This window comes from Balaenoptera physalus (assembly GCF_965194825.1).
Source record: "Balaenoptera physalus genome assembly, chromosome: 19".
Taxonomy (NCBI): Eukaryota; Metazoa; Chordata; class Mammalia; order Artiodactyla; family Balaenopteridae; genus Balaenoptera; species Balaenoptera physalus.
The window spans coordinates 61,570,416-61,591,250 of NC_138900.1; the positions used below are offsets into that span (position 1 = coordinate 61,570,416).

The 20,835-nt window shown below is 50.6% G+C and overlaps 1 protein-coding gene across 2 annotated transcripts in view; it reads left to right on the forward strand.

Moving 5' to 3' along the window:
* The window catches only part of PLCG2 (phospholipase C gamma 2), a 171,025-nt gene that overhangs the window by 121,942 nt on the left and 28,248 nt on the right, over nucleotides 1-20,835 (forward strand). For both annotated transcript variants that reach the window (XM_082438973.1, XM_082438972.1), the window contains exons 18-25: nucleotides 93-293; nucleotides 1,164-1,283; nucleotides 5,216-5,396; nucleotides 6,873-6,944; nucleotides 10,261-10,370; nucleotides 13,134-13,230; nucleotides 14,561-14,627; nucleotides 16,274-16,431. In XM_082438973.1, coding sequence (XP_082295099.1) covers nucleotides 93-293; nucleotides 1,164-1,283; nucleotides 5,216-5,396; nucleotides 6,873-6,944; nucleotides 10,261-10,370; nucleotides 13,134-13,230; nucleotides 14,561-14,627; nucleotides 16,274-16,431 — 1,006 coding nt within the window. The remainder of the gene's footprint in view (nucleotides 1-92; nucleotides 294-1,163; nucleotides 1,284-5,215; nucleotides 5,397-6,872; nucleotides 6,945-10,260; nucleotides 10,371-13,133; nucleotides 13,231-14,560; nucleotides 14,628-16,273; nucleotides 16,432-20,835) is intronic.

Here is a 20,835-nt window from a genome sequence, read left to right on the forward strand (position 1 = left end):
AGCTCTGGCCCACCCCGGGCTCTCTGCCGCGCCGGGTGCGGGAAGGGCCAGCCGGCCGGGCCTGGGCTCTGACGTGGTCCCTCTCCCGGCAGGCGGTCGGGCCGCGTCCAGCACTGCCGGATCCGCTCCACCGTGGAGGGCGGGACCCTGAAGTATTACCTGACTGACAACCTCATGTTCACCAGCATCTACGCCCTCATCCAGCACTACAGCGAGACGCACCTGCGCTGTGCCGAGTTCGAGCTCCGGCTCACCGACCCAGTCCCCAACCCCAGCCCGCACGAGTCGAAGCCGTACGTGTGCCCTGTGCTCTGGGGGCGCGACTGCGTTCACGGATCAGAAACGCCAGCCTGGAGGGTGTGCTGGGGCCCACATTCCCGCGAGGCGCCTCACCCGGGCCCACCGGGGTCTCTTGCAGTTCCCCAGGGCGGCCGCTGTCCAGTTACCTACGGCCTGTTTCTCTTTCCTCTCCCTCCTCCTCTCCTTTCCTTTCTTCTCCTTTATCTTCGTGGTCCTGAGGTCTTGAGCTTTGATTTTCAGAGATTAATTTTGGCCCGGTGTTACCTTTTTCTGTCCAAGCTCATTCCTTTTGGTCTGAAAGTGAAAAAATAATTGTAAAGTGAGTATCAGTTAGGCCTTGCAAAGGCTTAACTAGTTGTGAAAAGAAAAGAGTAATTTTTAAGCGGAAGGCTGCTCAAATGCACATTTCACAGGAGGCCATATAGCTATGACACTTTTATTTTTTACTTGTCCATATTCAAATGGATTGCCATAAAATTTGCTATTTCACATCTTTAAAAATAACCTAAAACCCTATTCCCTATCTTTTCTGCCTCTGCTGTTTTGAGACGCTGCGGTGACTGTGCCACCCTCTGATGCTTGGGTCGGGGTGGGGCGGGCGCGGTGGGTAAAGATGTAAGTTGATTTATTCGCTTATGCTTCAAGCAGACCCGCTACATGAACTCTTTACCCAAACTGTGTCTGGGTGATCTTTTTAAAAACTGCTGTCTTCAGAGGTGATTTCGGATGAGGAGGCCCACTGTGTAATTTCCGTGGTGGGTTCCAGGGCCGTGTCTCAGGCATCCCGGGAAGCCACCGTTTCCTCCTCTGCTGCCAGTCTCAGCGGCCTCTCCCTTGGCCATTTTCCCGGCCCTGTGTTGCAGGTGGTACTATGATGGGCTGAGCCGTGGAGAAGCGGAGGACATGCTGATGAGGGTTCCCCGGGATGGGGCCTTCCTGATCCGGAAGCGGGAAGGTACCGACTCCTACGCCATCACCTTCAGGTAGGTGCACGGGCTGGAGCCCACTGTGTGCTCTGCAGAGACGGCTTGGGAAGGGCAGGTGTGGAGAACGAAGGGGGAACTGCAGGTGGAGGCCGAGCTCTGTGTCCTCCGCCCGGGGTGTCAACCACGACGATGACAATAATATAGAGCGAAAGCAGATGACAGTAATACAGAGCGAAAGCAGACTACACTGACGTGTGCTTTCAGCGTGCTGGGCACTGGTCTGTATCCTCAAGAGCGTTGTGTTTTATATTAATTCGTCTCATCTTCCAGCAACTCTGCGGGGTCAGCATGACCGTGATACCCACCTTTCAGAGGAGGAAACTGAGGCCCAGGGAGATTAAATAACCTGCTTGAAACATGCAGTCCGTGAGTGGTGGAGCTGGAATTCGAACCCAGGCAGCCCCGGCAACCCAGATGGGTGATGCTGTAGATCTTGTTTCCTCCCATCCACAGTTGACACCCCACTGCCAGTGGGAAGGTTGTATGGACCAACCATTTCTAGGGCTGTGGTTCTCTACGTTAGTTCTACCCCAAGATGCCCGATTCCTCCAATTTCTACCAAAAGCAATGTGAGGGAGGTTCAGACCCAGTTGGTCATACTTTTCTTCCATCTCCCCATTTTCAGGGTTTCCCTGCGTATTCTTGATGATGGTAATAGAATGCTGGCTACCAGATACTGAGTTCCTAACTGATGTTCGGGACACTGGGCTGCCTTCAAGGCCTCACCTGTTCGAGGCCATCACTGTAGCCCATGAGGGGTAGATCCAGTTATTACAAGTAAGGAAATGGAGGCCCAGAGAGGTTAAGTGACCTGTCTAAAGCCACACAGCCTCATCCTAGGCTGAGTCAGGGTTTCAGACTCAGGCCTGTCCTCCTCCAAAGCCTGAGTTCTTTACTGTGAGGTCTAAGCAAGAGGCTTGTGGGCCAGATTGGGCCTCTGGGTGTTTGCTCAGCCTGCATGGTGATGTTAAAAACTGAGAAGTTTTACCTGGAAATTCAGATTGCTTCTTATGAAAAATGGAAGGAGTTGGCAGCTCTGGGCCCACAGTTCCCCGTGGTGAAGGTGGTTACCGGCTGCACAGGAGGGGCCCTGGTGTGCCAGGCTGCTCCTGTCCTTCCTTTCCTGTCGCCCTCACCCGTCCCCCTTGGCTACTGTTCCAGTCTGCCCCTCTGGGCATTTGGATTTGCCCCCATCCCCCCATTACCCCTGAGCTGCCTTCTTGGGGGTGGTGATGGTCATTATCACTGCTGTTTACTGAGAACCTACTGTGTGCCAGCTCCATCCAGCATGGCTCTTTTGTGCTTTGTGCTGCCAACAGAGGGGTGTCTTTGCTCTTTTCCCAAAAACTCTTAATGGTGCCTGCTCCCCCTGGATGGCAGTTGGGTGTGTTTAATTGAATCTGTGCTGTACCAGGCATTGGGCTGGGTGTTGGGGGTCGCATTGTGCTATAGTCTGTCGTCAGTCAGGATGCTTCTGGGTGCAAGTGACAGAAACCAAACTCAGTGGCTGAAAGAAAAAAGGTGGGGATTTACTGGCTGCAGGCTGAGATGCTCAAGAGGTGAAACTGGCCTCCAACACACTCGGATACAAGCCTCGTCTGTGACCCTCAGGAGACTAGCTCTGAGCATCTCAGTGTTACACTCCATTGGCTTTGTTCTCACTTTACCTTGAGCTGCCAGGACAGTGTCCACAGAGAGGCTGAGTCCTGTGAGGTGCTCCCACTGGCCCCTGCTTGAGCCCGGTAACTTGATTCTGATTGGGCACCTTCAGGCTGGCCATGAGGTTGGGGTCACTGGAAATGCATGGATGAAGTGGGGGGCTCCCAGATTGATACTCAGCTTATATACATCCACCGTGTTCTGCTTGCACATCTGTCCTCCCCATGAGATTGGAGGCACCCTGAGAGCTGGAGGTTTTCTATTTTAGGAATCAATAAATGTTTGATAAGCACCTGCTATGTGTCAGGTCTGGAAATTCAGGAGTGATCAAAACAGCCCAGCCCTTGCTCTCATGAGGCCAGTGGTCTGGTGGGGATGAGAGATGTCATCACAGGACTTACAAGTGACTCCCCTTCTTCCTTCCTCCCCCCACATATTTGCGGGGTACTTCTTCTGTACCAGGTGCCGTTCTAGGCCCTGGGAACGTATACTGACCTTCTGTATAGATTTCCACAGGAGGGAAGTGTCTGCTTTCACATCCACGCAAAGAGACCAGGTTGTTGTCTGTGTGTGACTGGTGGGAGGGGGTCCCTCAGTGGGATGAGGGGCTTCATGGCGAAGCTAAGACCTCAGGCGTTAGTGTTCACTGGCTCATAGCAACACACTCTGGGAGTCTGGAAAGCACAGCTCATACTCCAGCCCTGTTCTCCCCTTTTGATTGTTCTGTCTCCCAGAGAAGTTTTGGCTTGGCTGTTTATATTTTCCCAACCATCCATTTCTTTAGTTTCTTCTGGGTGCCAGACACATTGCAAAGGGCTTACCCTGGGTTACCTAACGGACAGCGGTCCTGACACACCTTGAGACAGAAGCTGTGCGTCCCCAGATCTGTGGAGGATGAAAGTGAGGTTCAGGGAGGTTACCTGGGGAAGGAGCCAGAACCTGACTGATGCTCTTAACCTCAGTACCCCAGAGCCTCCCCGCCCTGTGGAGCTTTTGTATAAAGTTTTAAGATTAATTTTTAACTACGTAAGTATATTAGCCTTATAAAAAAATTAAGATACTGCAGTGAAAGCTAAAGCCCCCTATGGTCTTTGCCATCTCAATCTTTGTTTTGGTAGAAAGCACAGTTTTGTAACTGGTGTCTCCATCAAGACTCAAAAAAATTTTTTTTACATACATATGTATGTACCTGTGGAAGATTATATAGCACCATTCTGTTAGTGGTATTTTGTTCCATTAAAAAAAAAATACAAATAGGATCATACTATAGTTTCATTCTGCAACTTGTTTTATTTACTCGGCAGTATTTCTTTTCTTTTTTTAAAATAAATATTTAATAAAATATCATGGCATGTAAGCTACTGAAGAAGTAGTCTCCTAGCATTTTTTTTTAAATAGGAGTTTTGGAAGAAATGGCTTAACGGGATGTATTTTTTAAAACAGTAAAAAATGTCTGTTGAGGTGCAAAATTTTTAAAAGGTAAGTAGTTTGAGCATAGTAACTATTTCTGTTGCAGTTTTGAAGATGCTCTTGGCTGTAAAGTTAGGGTCAAACTTACTTTCACAGATATTTCTGTTCTTGCTGATAAACGCTAGTAAGACTGAGGATTCTATTCTCTTTTGGATTTTTTTCTGCCTCTTGTTTCAAATAGGTGAGGAAATAAATGATTTGTTTCCCCTTTTGGAAAAAAAATTCCATTTGTGCACTAGTTGGACCACTAAAGATAAGATTTAAGGATTTGGGCATCAAGTCCCAGAGTTCTCGAGGAGAGATGGGCTAATGTTTTCTATAAAGGATCAAAGGATAAATATTTTCGGCCTTGTAGGTCCGATGGTCTCTGTTGCAACTGCTCAGCTCTGCCGTTGCAGAGTGACAGCAGCCACAGGCAGTACATAAACAGATGAACATGGCTGTGCGTCAATAAAACTTTATTTACAGAAACAGGAGGGGGGTGGATTTAATCTGTGGGCCATAGTTTGCTGGCCCTGATCTGGACACTAGGGTGTTCTGTAGTCAAGTCCTGTAGTTGGGGAGGAAGGGAAGGGCAAGAGGAGCTATAGCAGTTGAGTCACTCTGAAGTGTTTCTTCTGAGGTACCGGTTCTTCTGTATCTGTTGTGCAAAGACCTACATCATTGTATTCCATGGGAGGGCTGTGTGCTCTTCATTTATTTGGTCCCCTAGGATGGATGACTAGGTTGTTTCTAGTTGGTGGGCTTATATGGCCACCATCTGGCTGCCGGGATGTCAGCACCATGTGGTCTCCCCCCAGGGCCAGGGGCAAGGTGAAGCACTGTCGCATCAACCGGGACGGCCGGCACTTCGTGCTGGGCACCTCCGCCTACTTCGAGAGCCTCGTGGAGCTGGTCAGCTACTACGAGAAGCACGCCCTCTACCGGAAGATGAAACTGCGCTACCCCGTGACCCCCGAGCTCCTGGAGCGCTACAATATGGTAGGTGGTTGACTCGCTCGAGATTTGGTGGAATATCTTGTCTGAGGTTACGATTCATCTGTTTGTTCATTCAGCAAACCTTTCTTGAGCACTTACGTCTGTCCCACACGGCTCTACGTCCAAAATTGCACAGCGTGGACAGAGACCCTGCCCTTGGGCTCTTACAGTCTAGTGTAGGGGAGACAGACGACAAATGAAGTTTAAAAAAATGTACAGAGCATGTGTCAGCTGGTGGGTGATAAGCGCTGAGGAGAAAAACACACTGAGCAGGTGGGTAAGTGGATAGAGTGATGGGGAAGGGGCTGCACTTCTCAACGTGCTCGGGAAGATCTCGCTGACAAGGAGACATGTGGGCAGACACACAAGAGGAGGTGGGGGAGGGAGCCCGCAGCTATGAGGAGGACGAAAGAACAGCCAGTGCAAAGGTCCTGAGGTGAGAGCGTGCCTGAAGGCACAGAAAGGAAGCTGCTGTGGCTGGTGAGTGAGCCAGGGAGGGGGCAGAACTAAATAAGGATAGAACTGCGTGGTGTAGGGCCACTGTGAGACACGGGCTTTTATTCTGAGCCGTTGGAGGGTTCTGAGCAGAGAAGACAGCCGATCTGATTACCATGTCTCAGTTCCTATCAGACAGAGTCATTAACTTATTGAAAAGAGATTTACTGTGCACCAACCATGTGCCAGGAACTGTTCTAGATACTGGGAGTATGGTGGAACACCGTCGGCCGTTGGGAAATTTAGGCTCTAGAAAAGGGAGGCGGGTGACACACACGCACCGGGCAGGGTGAGTTACAGTGAAGAAGAGAGAACAGGATGGTGTGCTAAGGGATGGGGCACTTCGTTAGACTGGGGCCACAGAGGTGGGAGCAGGCCTGCTGCAGAGGGTGAGAAGGGAGCCCAGGGAGCGGACTGGCCGGGAAGCTGTGCAGGAGGCCAGTTCCGGGGGTCGGGGGGAGGCAGGAGTGCACGAGACAGAAATGTGGCTGGTGGGGCTAAAGCCCAGTGAGAGGGGCAGAGGAAGGGCAGGAGGGATCTCCAGTGGGTGCCGGTGGAGTTTTACCCACCTCTCTGTGAAACGAAGCCCTGGTTTGTGGCATTTGCCGGTTTCTGTGATGTAAATACTCCCACGGTGGCCAGTGTCAAGCTGCCGACATTGAACGTGGGTCAGGAGGAGCGGTGAGCTCGCTCCAGCACACCACTGGATCTCAAGGTGTGTTTTTTTTTTTACAAAGGACCACAGTGCCTGGCACGGCGTAGGCCCACATGGGGGCCGCTCTCATTTTGGGGTAAAATTTCCAAGTTTTTGGGAACTTCTTAATAGCTTTTTACCGTCTCCACCCACAAGGTGAGTAAACTATGAGGTTTCAGCTCTTCTGCTAGAGGGCAGGAAACCACGAGGATGCCTAGCCTCCTTGTTCTAAGTAAGGGCTGTCCCGGGAGCGTGGATGGCTCCATTTATTTTTCTCTGTTCTTTTTCAGGAAAGAGATATAAACTCCCTCTATGACGTCAGCAGGATGTATGTGGATCCCAGTGAAATCAATCCTTCCATGGTACAGTGCCGAACTTCCAATTCACGCTATTCCTTAGTCACTAGATTGACGTGGGGTCCACCCCCCAGTTAAAAGAGGGTGAGGGAGCATTTTGGAGAACTTGGCCACCCAAACGTTTTTTTTGAGAAGAAAATGATGATTGACAGTACGACATCTAGTTTCAGGGAAGAGGTTAATAGAATTCCATCCAAACGCGACTGTGTTTTGCTAAAATTCTGAAGTTTGATGAACCACCTTTGGGCCACACAACTTCTAATTAAAAGTCTTTCAGATGTTTCTTGCTAAGTGACTGAGCCTGTGGTGTTCATAAATTCCATGTGGTTCAGTGACCTCTTTGCAGTGCAAACGGTATCTTACATTCCCACCCCAGCTGCTGTGTCATTTCATGCAGGTGGGCCTGGATTTTACTGTTAGCCTGCAGCTCCTGGTTTCATCTCAAATTTAGTTTGAGCCTGCAGAGGAAGAACGGTGGCGAATTTTCTGTTTGGGGGGACGTCTGGTACACGATGAGTGTACAGTTCTCACTTAGGAAGGGGCCCTGCTGGTGGGCTCTGTAGAAATCCAGAGAGAAATTTGTTTAAACTTATAATCCTTGGCCAATGCAAATCCCTTTCAGCAAGAAATGAAGTCTTGAAAAGTTGTGGGTGAATGGAACTGGGTGTGAAAGGCATTAGGGGACTTGGCTGAATAGCAAAAACTTTTATTAGAAGTGACAGATGCTTTGGTTCTGAGAATGACATGGCCTCACGTCAGCCAGGTGTCAGGGTTTGGTGGAGGCCACGGTAAACTGGGGACACACGGCCCATCTCAAGGGCAGCCACTGCCCGTTAGGAGTCGATGGCTGCCTTCCAGAGATCAGGCTGCGTCTTCTGATTTCTCAAGACAAGCCAGTAATCTGGATGTTTGATGTGAAATCTCCCCATTATAAAATCCTGGCAACTAAGCCAAGTTGTGGAGAAGGTCTCCCTACACTAAGTGAGCCAAGTAAAACATGATTGTATGCAGAATTTGATCGCAAGCTGCCAGACCATGGTGAGTGCTTCAAGATAAAATTATTATTATTATTATTATTACTGTGATTGAAAAAATGATGTAACAATTAAAAAAGACACTTTGAAAGCAAGAAAAATAATCAGCCCTGGTCTCACCATCCTAATGCAGTAGCTGTCTGCATTTCTGGGTGTTCTGCCCCTTCTGGTCTTTGTCCGCATGGAGATGTATTTTATAGTCACCACCACCAGCACCTGCCATTTTTATTCTGCTTTGTTCACCTGCTGCTTAGCCACAGGTTGAGTTTCTCCACTGCTAAGCTACTTAGTGACCATTTTTGTTTAACCTGGTGGGCCAAGCAATTTAGATGAAGTACATGGACTGGAATTTTAACGTAAAAAGAGAGTGTGTTTTATACTGTAGAATATTCTGGGTAACTGTGCCCATTTAGCTAGTCCCCATCAATGGCCATTTGGGTTGTTTCTAGGCTGTGCTCTTCTCATTAACACTAAACCGAACTTCCTCACCTGTGAGGCTTTGTATCTTTTGCTTTATGTCCTTTAAATGAGTTCTTAGAACTGGAGTGATTAGATCAGTAATAACAGCTAACACATACTGATGACCACATAGCGAGCATTGTTCTAAGCACATGATGGCTCATTAGTCCTCATAACAGCCCCAGGCATTAGGTACCATTTTTGTGCCCATTGTACAGATGAGGAAACTGAGGTACATAGAGGTTGAATAATTGCTGAGGAAGGTGTGGAGCTGGGATTTGGATGCTCCCAGGAGTGCACTCTTAGCCAGTTTGCTGTGCCACATGCCTGCTTGGTCATCCAATGGTGGTTCATTTCTCTAGTTCATGAGGGACCTGACATGAGGACCTCTTCTGCCATCTGTCAGGCTGGAGACTTGCTCCTGTGGAAGCCATTATATGGCACCCCCCCCCCCCTCTGCCACTGGCTATACCTTCCTTGTGGCCTTGGAGTCTGGCAGTGACCTATAGAATTTCATGGGGAAAGATGTGGCTCTGGTCCTTAAGTCTGCCCTTGAAGCAGGATGCACAGGTACAGCCTGCACTGTTTGCAGGTGGGGGAGTCAAGGGCGAAAGCTCTGGTTGGAGGTTCCTATGGCAAAGCTTGTAAAACCCACGTTGCTTCTTACGGAACATCACGAACTATGGCAGTAACTCATATTAATGGGTTCTTTCTCTGCTCAGTCACTTAGCAGTTGGTTGACTTTGGGCAAGGATACTTCATCTCTGTGTACCTCTATTTCCTCATCTGTAAAACAGGATATACTCCTACTGCTTACCTACCTGTTAGGGTTGTTGTGAGGATTAAAGGAGATACTATAGATAAAAGGCCTAGAACAGGGCTTTGACTAAGAAATGCTAGCTATTGTCATTTTTATCCTTTCATGCATTATCAAATTTAATAGTCTCAATGACCCTGTGAAGTATGTAAAGTTTTAATTCCTATTTCACAGATGGGGAAACTGAGGCTGAGAGAGCCTCAAGATAATATAGCTGGTAAGGAAGGGGCAAACCAAGGATTTTAACCCACGTGTCTGACTCCATAGCCCATGCTCTGAGGAGCAGTTTTATGGATTCCTTATAAAACCCCCATCCCCATTTCCTTGGGTCGGGGGAGGGGCAGCTGCTGATCTAAACAGGCTAGTGGTTTCTGAGGTTTTCCTGTTAGTGTTTGCTTGCTGTGTGGGTGTTCATTTTGTCATTGATTCATGCTTGCCAAGCAGCCGGCATTAAAGCAAATACACCGAAGAGAAATTTTGTCCTAAGTTCTGTCTTGTTTCTGCCAGTGCAGAGACCCCCTTTTGGTGAATTTCACGGAGGAGCACCTCAGTTACTCTTGCAAAATGTCAGCATCCTTCAGGAGTCTAGTTAGGGGATCACTGGCCTAGGTAAAAATGCTGGTGAGACTTGGGGATGTCCAGAAACGGTGTTGAGCTTGAACTTCCGGGAGGACGGACTTCCAGGAGCATAGGCACTGAGGACTTCAGAGGTGGAGGTTGTGGCTTAATGTGAAAGGCATGTCCTTTCCTTGTTGAGGAAATCGAGCAATACTGGCTCACTCTGAGGTGCCCTAGGCTCTGACTTAAGCCAGTCCCCATCCCCACTCCCTGGTATACGCCCTCGGGGCCGTGGCTCCCTGGCAGTGCCAGCCCATCACCAGCAGATGGCGCTGTAACCTTGGACTAAAGCCTCCCTCTCTTTTGAAAAGAACCACAGGTGCCAGAAAATGCAGCCGCCTCCTTCTGCTCATGTCGCCCGGCCTGACCTTTACTTTCTTGTTTTCCCTGAAAGCCTCAGAGAACCGTGAAAGCTCTGTATGACTACAAAGCCAAGCAAAGCGATGAGCTGAGCTTCTGCCGTGGCGCCCTCATCCACAATGTCTCCAAGGAGCCTGGGGGCTGGTAAGGCTGAGGGGAGCTGGGCCCCTTGAGTTGTCCCTTTTTGGTGGCGAGACTCAAGTGCTGGTGGAGCTCTGACCCCTTTATCTGCTGTTCTGGGCTGGCTTTGACCTGTTGTACTTTCTGTGGGAAGGTGACTGATGCATGCTCTATTCAGAAAAGTGGATAAATAACAATAACAATTATCATGTCCTTTATCATATCATCACATCATATTATGTATTATTTTAATTATAATAGCAGCTGCCATTTCTTGAGGTCTTACTGTGTGCCAAGCACTATGCTAACTGCTTTCATACATTAACCAAATCCTTGTTACAACCCTGCAGAGTTAGGACTATGATTATCCCCACTTACAGATGCAGTGAATGAAGCTTTCCAAGGTCCAGCTACTAAACAGCACAAACCTGTGCATTATTTTAAATTCAAATTCTTGTGCTATTGCTTAGTCCCGTGCCCTATGCAATGGCCCCATCCTGGATTGAAGAGGTACATTTTTAGGCCAAAGGCACCTGGGTGTTTGAGGGTTGAGTTATCTCTTCCCCTTTTTCACCTGGGAATAAGAATTCTCTGCCCATCCATGGGTCCTTAGGCAAGTGGGTTCATGGGATGATTTCTACCTTAGAGCCATAAGGACTTGTTCATAACCATGAGCACTTGCAGAGATTCAAGCACCTCACAAAATTGGCACCTCTTCCTCCTGCAAGACAGCTGGACCTGACTTAGAAATCTGAATAGCAGCCTGAATGGAACATTGTCAAGCACTGTCTTAAGCACTTCATTTGAAATAATTCATTTAACGCACAGAGTGACCCTATAAGGTTGGTTCTGTTCTTACCTGCATTTTACAGATGAGGACACTGAGGCACAGAGAAGTGCAGTAACTTGTCCAGGGTCACACAGCAGCCTGAGATTTGAAGCCAGGCCTTCTGACTCAAGAGGCCACACTTTTTACTTACTCATGTACTAGATCCAGAGGTGTTCAGACTTTCTTTTTGTTTTTTGTTTTTTTAATTTGGAGAACCCCCTCTTTCCAACCCATTTCTTACCTGGATCCCCAGAGATCTTGTCTCAAGATGAGTTAAGAGACTGGAGTAAGTGCCTTTAGTGAGGACTGAGGGTAAACCTTATGCCCACCTGAAGTCCCCTCATTTCTTATTCTCTCCCTGGTGACAGTATTGCCACCTAGTGGGATGTCTGCCTCAGAACACATTTTTTTGCATCCTCCCAGACTAGAGGACCAAATAATTGTGGTTCAAACCAGGATGCATTCGAGAGTGGAGGGAATGCAGTGTTGATACTACACCTGGACCACAGGTATAAACCATTCAGTTCTGGGCAAACGGTCCATACAGTCGCCCTGAATACAGCCAGACTTTGCCGGAGATGGGTCTGGAGAAATGAAGGTGAAAAGAGTGTGAAACAGGCTCACAACTGGCAATTCTGCGTTTCCACCAGGTCATGGGACAGTCAGTCCTCTCTGCTTATTCAGGTTAACAAACATTTGTTAAGTGCCCCCGAGTATAGATTTGATTAAGACCGAGAAAGGTCTCACGTAGAGGGGAAGACCGATGTATAATTGTTAAGTTAAATATAAGGCACGGACTGGTTTGACAGCTGTGGGGACAGATGCCAAGGAGCACAGAGGAAGAGCACTCAGCCTAGGTAGCAATCAGGGAAGGCTCCTTGGAAGAGGAAGGCCCCAGCTGAGTCTTAAATGGTTCGGAGCAAGCTGGCTATAAAGGGCATGGACCAAGGCATAGAAGTTAGACAGCATGGCAGGGCCACATGGGGAGGTGGCCACAGGTGGTCTGGAATGAATATCAGGTTCAAGTCACGGAGAGGTAGGAGTCAGGGTCCAGGAGTCCCTGGGGCCATAGCATTCCAAGCTTTGATTGCCAGGCTGAACAGTCTAGGCTTAATTTTGAAGGCCTCGGGAGCTATTGGTATGGTGGGGTCAGAGGTGCATTCTGGAAGGAGCCCCCTGGCTGCAGAAAGTGGCCCACAAGAGGGGTTGGAGGAGGAGCCCTGCATGTCCAGGCACCGGACCTGGGGGGACATCTTGGAGGTGCCTCCAGTTTGGTTGAGTCAAGACACGTGCAAAAGTTGATTATGTCTCGTGTTATTAGTGTTGCTACAGAGGTGGGAAGGTCAGGGGTGGGGGGCACGATTTTAGCTGAGTAACAAGAACCAACACCGTTGGTCGCTTAATATGTACTAGGTGCTACTCGAAGCTTGTAGTGTATGGTAACTCATATAGTCCCAATAAAATCCTCTGAGGGAGGCACTGGGATGATCCCCACGTACAGATGGCGGGTCTGAGGCACAGAGCACCTCGTAGCTGGTGGTGGAACTGGGTTTGATTCCAGGCCGTCTGGCTCCAGAACCTTCCTTATCCCACCCCTGTCTCTAAATTCACAGCCCTCCCTGAAACGGGGGCTGGGCCTCCGCTAGAGCTGAGCTTTCGTCTTGTACGGCGTCTGATATCCACTTAAAGTACTGAAACTTTTGACTTTTGGTGGCTTTGACCAAACACTAGGATCATGGTAAGGGGAGGACGTGACCCCCAGAACTCACTGCTGATAAAAAAAAAAAAGGCAGAGGATCCGTTTGATAGGCTCTGCTTCACAGATAACGACCCCCTCCTCCGGCCACTCCGTCACTTGCCGCCTTCCCCCTCCCCCATCGGCTGGGGGCTAGTGAGCAGTGAGGATCATTAACACCGCTTGCCCGAGGCCCTCTGATCCCCTCTGTGTTTCCGTACAGGTGGAAAGGAGACTACGGAACCAAAATCCAGCAGTACTTCCCGTCCAATTACGTTGAAGACATTTCAACAGCTGATGGGGAGGAGCTGGAAAAGCAGGTGAGTCTCCATCATTCATCACAGGGAGGGACCCGCCCATCCTGTTCTGGGGGGTCCACTGAGCCAGCTCCACATTTTGTACGCATTGTCTTGTGTTCCCCAAGGAGCTCCCAAACAGGGACAGCAGAGTGACGGGGAAATTGGGACTGTCCTCCGAGTTGTGGGTGAAGGTCACTGTGACAAGACAGGTTTAAATCAGGCTGTACTGGGCTGGAAGGCTTTGCATATGCAGAATTCCCTCCACAGTGAAAACGGCCACGGCCATGTCCTTTGCTTAAAGCGGCTTGCGAATGAAACGTTTCGTCTGGCCAGCCTGACGTTCAGAACGTGCTTGGTGTAAGCAGGCCGGCCCGAGGGAGAGGGGAGTCGAGGCCCTCCTGGTGACATTGCAAACCTGGTTTCTGTTCCCTGCTGCCTCTTGCTCAGAAGGCCCAAAGAGCAGCTACTTTCAGTGTGACAGCAGTGCTCCAAGGCTGGAATCTTAGACTTTCTTCTACGAGACTCGGGGCACTTTAAGAAGGCTGCATGGAGGAAGAGGCCTTTGAGTGTTAAAAGTCAAGTTAGAGTTCAGCAGCCAGAGACCAGCAGAAGGGAACTGCAGGTGGGAGGTACAGCCTAAGCAAAGGTGTGGTGGTGGAAACACAGTTTTGTTCATTGCGCTCGGCCTGAGGCAGAGACCTGAACGCCCCACCCCGCTCCCCAGCCGTGTCCATCCCGCATTGCCCTTTACCCGCACAGTCGGCATTAGCCTGGGGGAGCAGTGGGGTAGTACACGTGATGGGCAGATACACAGTTCTTCCAGCTTTCCCGAGACCAGGAAACTCCCCACCTCACCTGACCCCTGGGATGGTTCAAACATGCAGCGAGAGGAAGAGCTGGAAGAATGAGCAGGGCCTGGAAAGCCTTGAGGCCAGACTGCAGAGCTTAGGTGTTGCTCCCATAGGACACAGGGAGCCACAAAAGGTTCTTGAGCTGGGCCTGGAAAGGAGGCCAGTCCCATTTCCTAATAATGTCAGAAGAAAAAGGGTCTAGGGTGTTTTTGAAACCAGATCCATGGAAATGCTTTGAAACCTGCTCGGGAATTCACAAGGCGCCTTTTTACAGATTGGAAAATGAAACGCTGAACCTGCCAGCACCTGCTCGCTGCTGGGTCCCCATCAGCAACATGCTTCATTATTTAGCTCTCTCCCCGTGGACGTAGCCTGTAATGAAAATGCATTTTAAACAGTTCCACAGGCAGTGCCTCTGCTAAACGGTGTGCTTTGGAAACTGGTTATCTTTTCATTATTCCCTTTAAGACGAACGTGAGTTATGTCTTGTTTCTTCACAGATTATTGAAGACAATCCCTTAGGGTCTCTTTGCAGAGGAATACTGGATCTCAACACCTATAATGTTGGTATGTGCACACATGGTCTCAGCCCAGATTCCCACCCAAATCTCCCCCCAGCCTGGCCTCAGGACCGCCCCAGACAGGGGGTCAGCTGTCCTGGGTCCTTCTGGCTTCGACTTGGATGCTGAAGCTGAGTATTGGGCCAAGCTGGTCAATGCCTGTCATCTTACATCTTGATTGCTGTGCTGTTAACATCCGTAAAGCGCTATAATCTGGTGTTACTATATACCCTCGTGCACATATATTAAGTGCTGGACTAATGTTGGCTGTTGTTATTCCCAACATCATCGTCCTCATTGCAGGGGTCTGCCTGGGTCTCCTATGCTTTTCTAGGAGGAACTGAGATGTTGGCTGGGCTGCAGTGGAGCATAGAGTTGGGGGTGTCTGCTTCTTAGCCCAGCTCTGCCTCTCAGTTGCTGCGAGACCCTGGGCCTGTCATTTCCCCTCTCAGAGCTGCAGCTTCCTGGCAGCTCAGCTGGGCGTCAGGAAACTTGGCCTCCCCCTCAGAGTCTGGTGCAGGAGGGAGCCCACAGCCTCAACTGTGGTGGCAGGGGTGTGATTTGCATGGTGCTTCCTGGGCCTTTTAAGTGAGCATATAGCAGCTTCCAGACAAAGGAGCTGAAGGCAGTGAGGAGAGACTTTCTGGGCAGAGCACCTTTCTTCTCTGAGCAGCCCGTGTTTCCGTAGCCGGCCTCCGTGCCCCCTGCAGTCCATCTAGTCCACTAGCCTAGGCAGGTGGACGAAGGATTCTTGGTTCCAGTTCCAGTTCACAGATGAGAAAACCAAGCCCCGTAGTGACCACAGAAGCTGCTGGAGCTTCCACTGCGAGTTATCAGACAAGCTGGGTCTGGGGCACTGGGGGCTCGTGCCCTCCCTGCTGTCACCCTTTGTATCATCCTGCGCTGAATTTGCACAGGCACGTGGCTCAGGGTGATGAGGAGGGAGCTTGGAGTCAGGTCTGACTTGAGCCTCAGCTTTGCCACTACCAGCTCTGTGACCTTGCATGGGTTACTCTGCCTCAACAAGTCTCCATTTCCCCTCCTGTGAAATGGGCAGAACAGGAGTAGCACCCCAAAAAGCTGTGATTAGACTTAAATAAGATACAGAGCAGTGCCTGGCACGTGAGAGCCCAGAGATCTTTGCTGATGATATCATTTGGCCGATAATTTCTCCTCTCGTAGCCTTCATTTTCTCTTCCTAGAAAATACTTTCCTTGCAGAGAGAACCTATTCCATGCCTAGCTGCTCGTGGCTGCTGGCGGTCCGTGGCTTAAGCTGATCGCTCCAATCTCTGCCTCCATCTTCAATGGCCAACTAACGCCCCTGTGTCTCTGCCTCCAATTCCCTCTCCTTTCTCTGATGAAGGACAGTGGTTCCTAGATTTAGGGTCTACCCAAAATGCAGGGATGATCTCATCCTGAGATCCTTACGTACATCTGCACAGACCCCATTTCCAAATAAGGTCACATTCACAGGAACTGCGCATTAAGACATCGACCGCTACCTGATACAAGGTAGATGTCCCAGTCAGTGCTGACTTTGACAGTGATGGTTGGGTTGGGGTCATAAGAGAAGTGGCCTGGGGAGGTGGAAATCTGGTCTTCTTTGGCTTTCTAACAGGCTGATCAGGCCTTTTGTTATCCTTTCCCAAAGTAAAAGCCCCACAGGGGAAGAACCAGAAGCCTTTCGTCTTTATCTTGGAGCCCAAGAAGCAGGGCGACCCTCCGGTGGAGTTTGCCACAGACAAGGTGGAGGAACTGTTTGAGTGGTTCCAGAGCATCCGCGAGATCACCTGGAAGATCGACACCAAGGTAAGCCTTTCGCTCACCTGGGCTCAGGGGGGCCTGGTATTCTCAGGCTTGTGATACTCTGCTGAGGTGGGGTGGGTCTGGGCTGCCGGAGGAGCAGGCCCAGCGGCCCCACAGAGTTCAGGGGGCAGAGGAGGGGCGGTTCAGACCACGGGAACACTGCGGAGGGGAAACGGGTACTGGAGGTCCACCTGCGGAGCTGGGTCTGGTTTGAACCTTTGACGGCTCACGGTGTGTGCAGTGACCCTTGATGTTTGGGGCCTGTCAGGCCGTGTGTGTCTTAACAAGAAAGTTTTGCCTTCCTCATTTGGAATGTTTTCTTGTTTCTAAATACTGTTCAAAGCAGCCTGGATCCTTCCAGCGCACGTTCACTGAGCTCCCCTCTCTGGACTGGGAAGGGCCCTGGGCATACTGTAATCGACAAGACACAGCCCTTTCCTTCCAGAAGTTTGTATCCTTGTGGGGGGAACTTCCACTCCCACTCGTGGGAGTGAGCTTTTGAGGGTTCATCCTCAGCGGAGCATTAGGGTTTGTCTGGAGGTCTTTTGAAAAGGGCGGGGTTCTAGGTAAGAACAGGAGGTTTAGAACTAAGCCAACTGGAATTTGCATCCTGGCAGGGTTGGACGCTGGGCAGGTAACCACACCTCTCTGGGTCTCAGTTTCTTTGTCAGTAAAATGAGGAGCCAGATACCTAACTCACAAGATGATAGGAGATGATGCATAGAAAGTGCTGGCCCGGAGCCTGACACATGGCGAGGGCTCAGGTCACCACAGGATTTAATCATCACGTTGTCTTCATGCCAGGAGGACATGGGGAAGTGTTGCTGTGTCTTGGATGACGGAGCAAGGTGCTGTCTGCTCTTTCTTGTGGCCGTGGAACTGGGAAGAAATTCTAGGGTTTCCCACGTACCCAGTTGCTTCTATGGCCAATCTTGACCCAAAGGACTGATTTTAAAGCTTTCCCAGGACCTCTTGGATCCCTCTGATCTGTTATAATTGATGAGTCTCCCTCCTCCAGTGTACTTGGCTTGATCTTTTCTTCCCCCTGTGGGGGACTTTGCAACTTGGCCAGTCTCTGGTCACCAGAGGCCCCTTGACTCATCCTTTCAACACCCTGGAGTGAAGTTCTCTTCTTTAGAAGACTTTGTGCAGAGGGCTGTTCAGACGGGCACCCTCCCTGGCAGGGCCTGCCGTCTTTCCCCCGTCCCAGAATCTAGGCAGAGGCCCTACATATGGGTCCTTATTCTTTGCAAGACCTGTCACGTCATCACGTCAGTCACATCAGTGACTTGGGATGAACCACGAGCTTGTGGCCAACAAGGCTCTTCCCACTTTCCCCCACGGGGCCATCTCATCTGCCCTTGGTGCCTCCAATGCAGTACAGCTCTGAGGCGCAGGGGGTTGCCACTGTCCTGGGGTTCATTTGAAAGCTAATTTCCTCCTATCTTCTTCTAGGTGTGTTTTCATTGTCAGTTGAGTGGTTGTCGTCATGATCTGTATGGCACCATTTGCCAGCACGTGACTGTCCTGAGCATATTCTAGTATTTGGGATTCTAGGCCCGTCTAGCTGAGAATGGAGAAAAACACTAGTGGGGAGGAAGCCTTTAGCCACCGTCCCCTGTAGTCTTTATTCCCAGGCACTCAAGCCCCATCTGAGTGTGGGGCTCGGAGGGAAGGGGCATGGCGATGACAACCTCTGCCTGGCGCTTCCTGGCTCTCTCCATTTCTCCTAATGGAGGAAAATGTGACTTCACCTGAAGCTTGTCCCCCTCATTCCGCAGCACATGACGGTTTCTGAAACTAAGCCTAGCTCTTCAAGGCTGCTGTGCTCTGCCTTGGATCTACATTCCTTTTTAATTAGCTTTTACATCTGCTTAGTCTTATCACATTTCATATGAATGTTAAAAAACAAAACAAAACAGGAGTCAGCAGAATTGACAAAGGTTCCACTCTAAACACAACCAGCTGTAGGGCTTGCCGGTGTGGGAACGAGGAAGGTGGATCCATCCTGCCACTGGGAAGGCAACACGAGGTGTGCTCTCAGCTCACTGCCAGGAGCTGCTCACCGAGGCCCTAGGAGCCTGCTCAGGGCTCTGTAATTTTACATAATCTCTGGCTTCTTTCAGTCAAGTGGCAAAAGACCAGTCACTAAGATCCATCTAGTTAGTGAGTTTGCAAAGCCTGACCAATGAAGTGTGTTGTGATTCCAAACACTGAGATGGCCTATGGGCAAAGTCTGTGGGTCTGGAGAGTAACTGTTCTACAATTTTGCAGTAGCAACTGGTATTTCATCTTGAACTGATACTGTTTTCTGCTGAGGTTGAGAAAAAAAAGTGATGCCCCATAACCCATCATGGCTCTGTGCTTGGGGAGGCCAGAGGTCCACACTCTGACACAGCTGTGGCTTGGCTCAACCCACCCTGACTTCAGGCGGGCGTATTGTCCTTAGAAGTGAGCTGTGTTGTTGCTAGGGCTTCCTCTCCCCAAATAACGTGCAGGGAAAATCGTGTACTAAGAGGACAAAGCCAAACTGACATAAGGATTAGGAAAGAACAGCTGAGGTTTGAGCTTAGCTAAGGCTTCAGTCTCCCTGACAGCATCTGGCCGTAGACTATCTGGCTGACACCTTCTTTGTCTCTTGCTCCGTGCCCATCCCACCCACACCAGCCCTTTGAGCCTTGCTGCTACAGCTTGCTTTGTGCCCAGGAACATTCAGGGCGTGTGGGAAGGACTGGTGAAAACTGGGCGTGCTTCGATGAACTAGGGCAGATTTCACGTTCAAACCTTCCCTGGTGATGCGGCTGCTGCCAGGGCTCATGTAAAGAGCTTGTTTGCTGGCCATTGCCAGGGTCCACTTGGGCCCCAGGATTTTTGTCAGCAGTCATGGGGTGGAGGCATTCTTACAGAAGAAATCGGGTGCCCTCGCCTGCTTGTTTAAGAAGTGGATGCTCTTGTCCTTGGCCCGGAAAGGCATTTCTGGGGCAATCCGTGTCGCACCCCTTGTTTGCCACATGATCGGCGAGGGCAGAGGCCTCCTTATTTAATTCTCACAATAGCTCCAGGAGGTTAGGTATTCAAGTTAGCCTCATCGTACAGTTGAGGAAACTGAGGCACAGAGAGGCTAGGTGACTTGCCCCGTTGGCAGAGCCAGCAAATCGGGCCAACCTTCAAACCCGCCTCTGAGTCCAGTCCCCACGGTTGTAACCACTGTGATGCTCCGGTCACCAAATCACCGCCTGTCACCAGAAGACTCACCACCTGCAGGGTCCTGCTCCCAAGGGACGTGTCTCAGTGTGGACACAGGGCTGGACACTAGTGTTGAAAGGCACCAGCGTAGGATAGTGGGACGAGAGACAGTGCAAGGCCAAGACTGGGTGAGGCAGTGGGCATTCCGGAAGGTTTGAGGGATGCAGCATCTCTTTCCCAGGCCTGGACAGAGTCATCCAGGAAGGCGTCCTGGGGAAGGAGTGATTGGGGCGGGGTCCAGAAGGAAAAGGGATCCGAGGGACCTGCAGAGGAGGGAGGAGGGTGGGGGCGGCAGGAGGAGGAGCCAGGACGTCGCTGCTGTGGTTCAGAGGGACCTGGGAGGTGAGCCTGGGGGCCTTTCAGACGGGCCTCCTCCAGTACCTGGTGGCTGAGGGGGTAGAGGGGGCGAAGCAGAGTGGTAACACAGGTGAGGCCGACTGCTTAAGCATCTGGTCTCAGCCTGCGGTGGAGCCTGGGGTAAGCTACTTAACCTCTGTGTGTGCTGTAATGTCGTGGAAGAATGGAGATAAATTCTACCTCCCAGGGATGGGTGGGCTGAGGTGTGACATCCATCAGACACTTAGTGTGCACTGCCTGAAGCCAAGCAGCCTCCCAGATGGTGAACGTTATCATCTGCGTACGATGTTCTCTTTAGGGTTCCCCCGCTTGGCCAATGGGAGGATGGGTCAGAAGTTGGTGAGGCCAGAGAGGGTTGCCTGGTTTGGAGTGGAGTGAGAGCCCATCCTTACCTGGAGAGGGATTTGACCGTGGGTCCTCCGAGGGCGAGTGGCTCCCAAGTCCTTGGTGTGTGGCCCGGGCCGTGGAGAGTCCTCTGCACAGAGAGGTGCACGTTGCAGGGAGGTGGGGTGCGGGGGACGGCGAGTGAGCGCAAGGAGGACACGGCCTAGAGAGGCCCTGGGCTTGGAGAGCTAGAATCTGATGAACTGTAACAGCGCGGTTTCATGAGGAGGGATAGGGCAGCGGGCCGAGAGCCGAGGGTTGAGAGAGGGGTGGTGACAAACAAGAGCCCTCGTTCCCCTGTATCCTCCAGAGTTGTGGTCAGAGACTGAGCTAGACACCGATCCTGGGTGGAGACAGCTTGGTGGAGAATTTCCAAAGTAAGAGGATGGGCAGGGGAAGGGAGAACTTTCCACCACATTT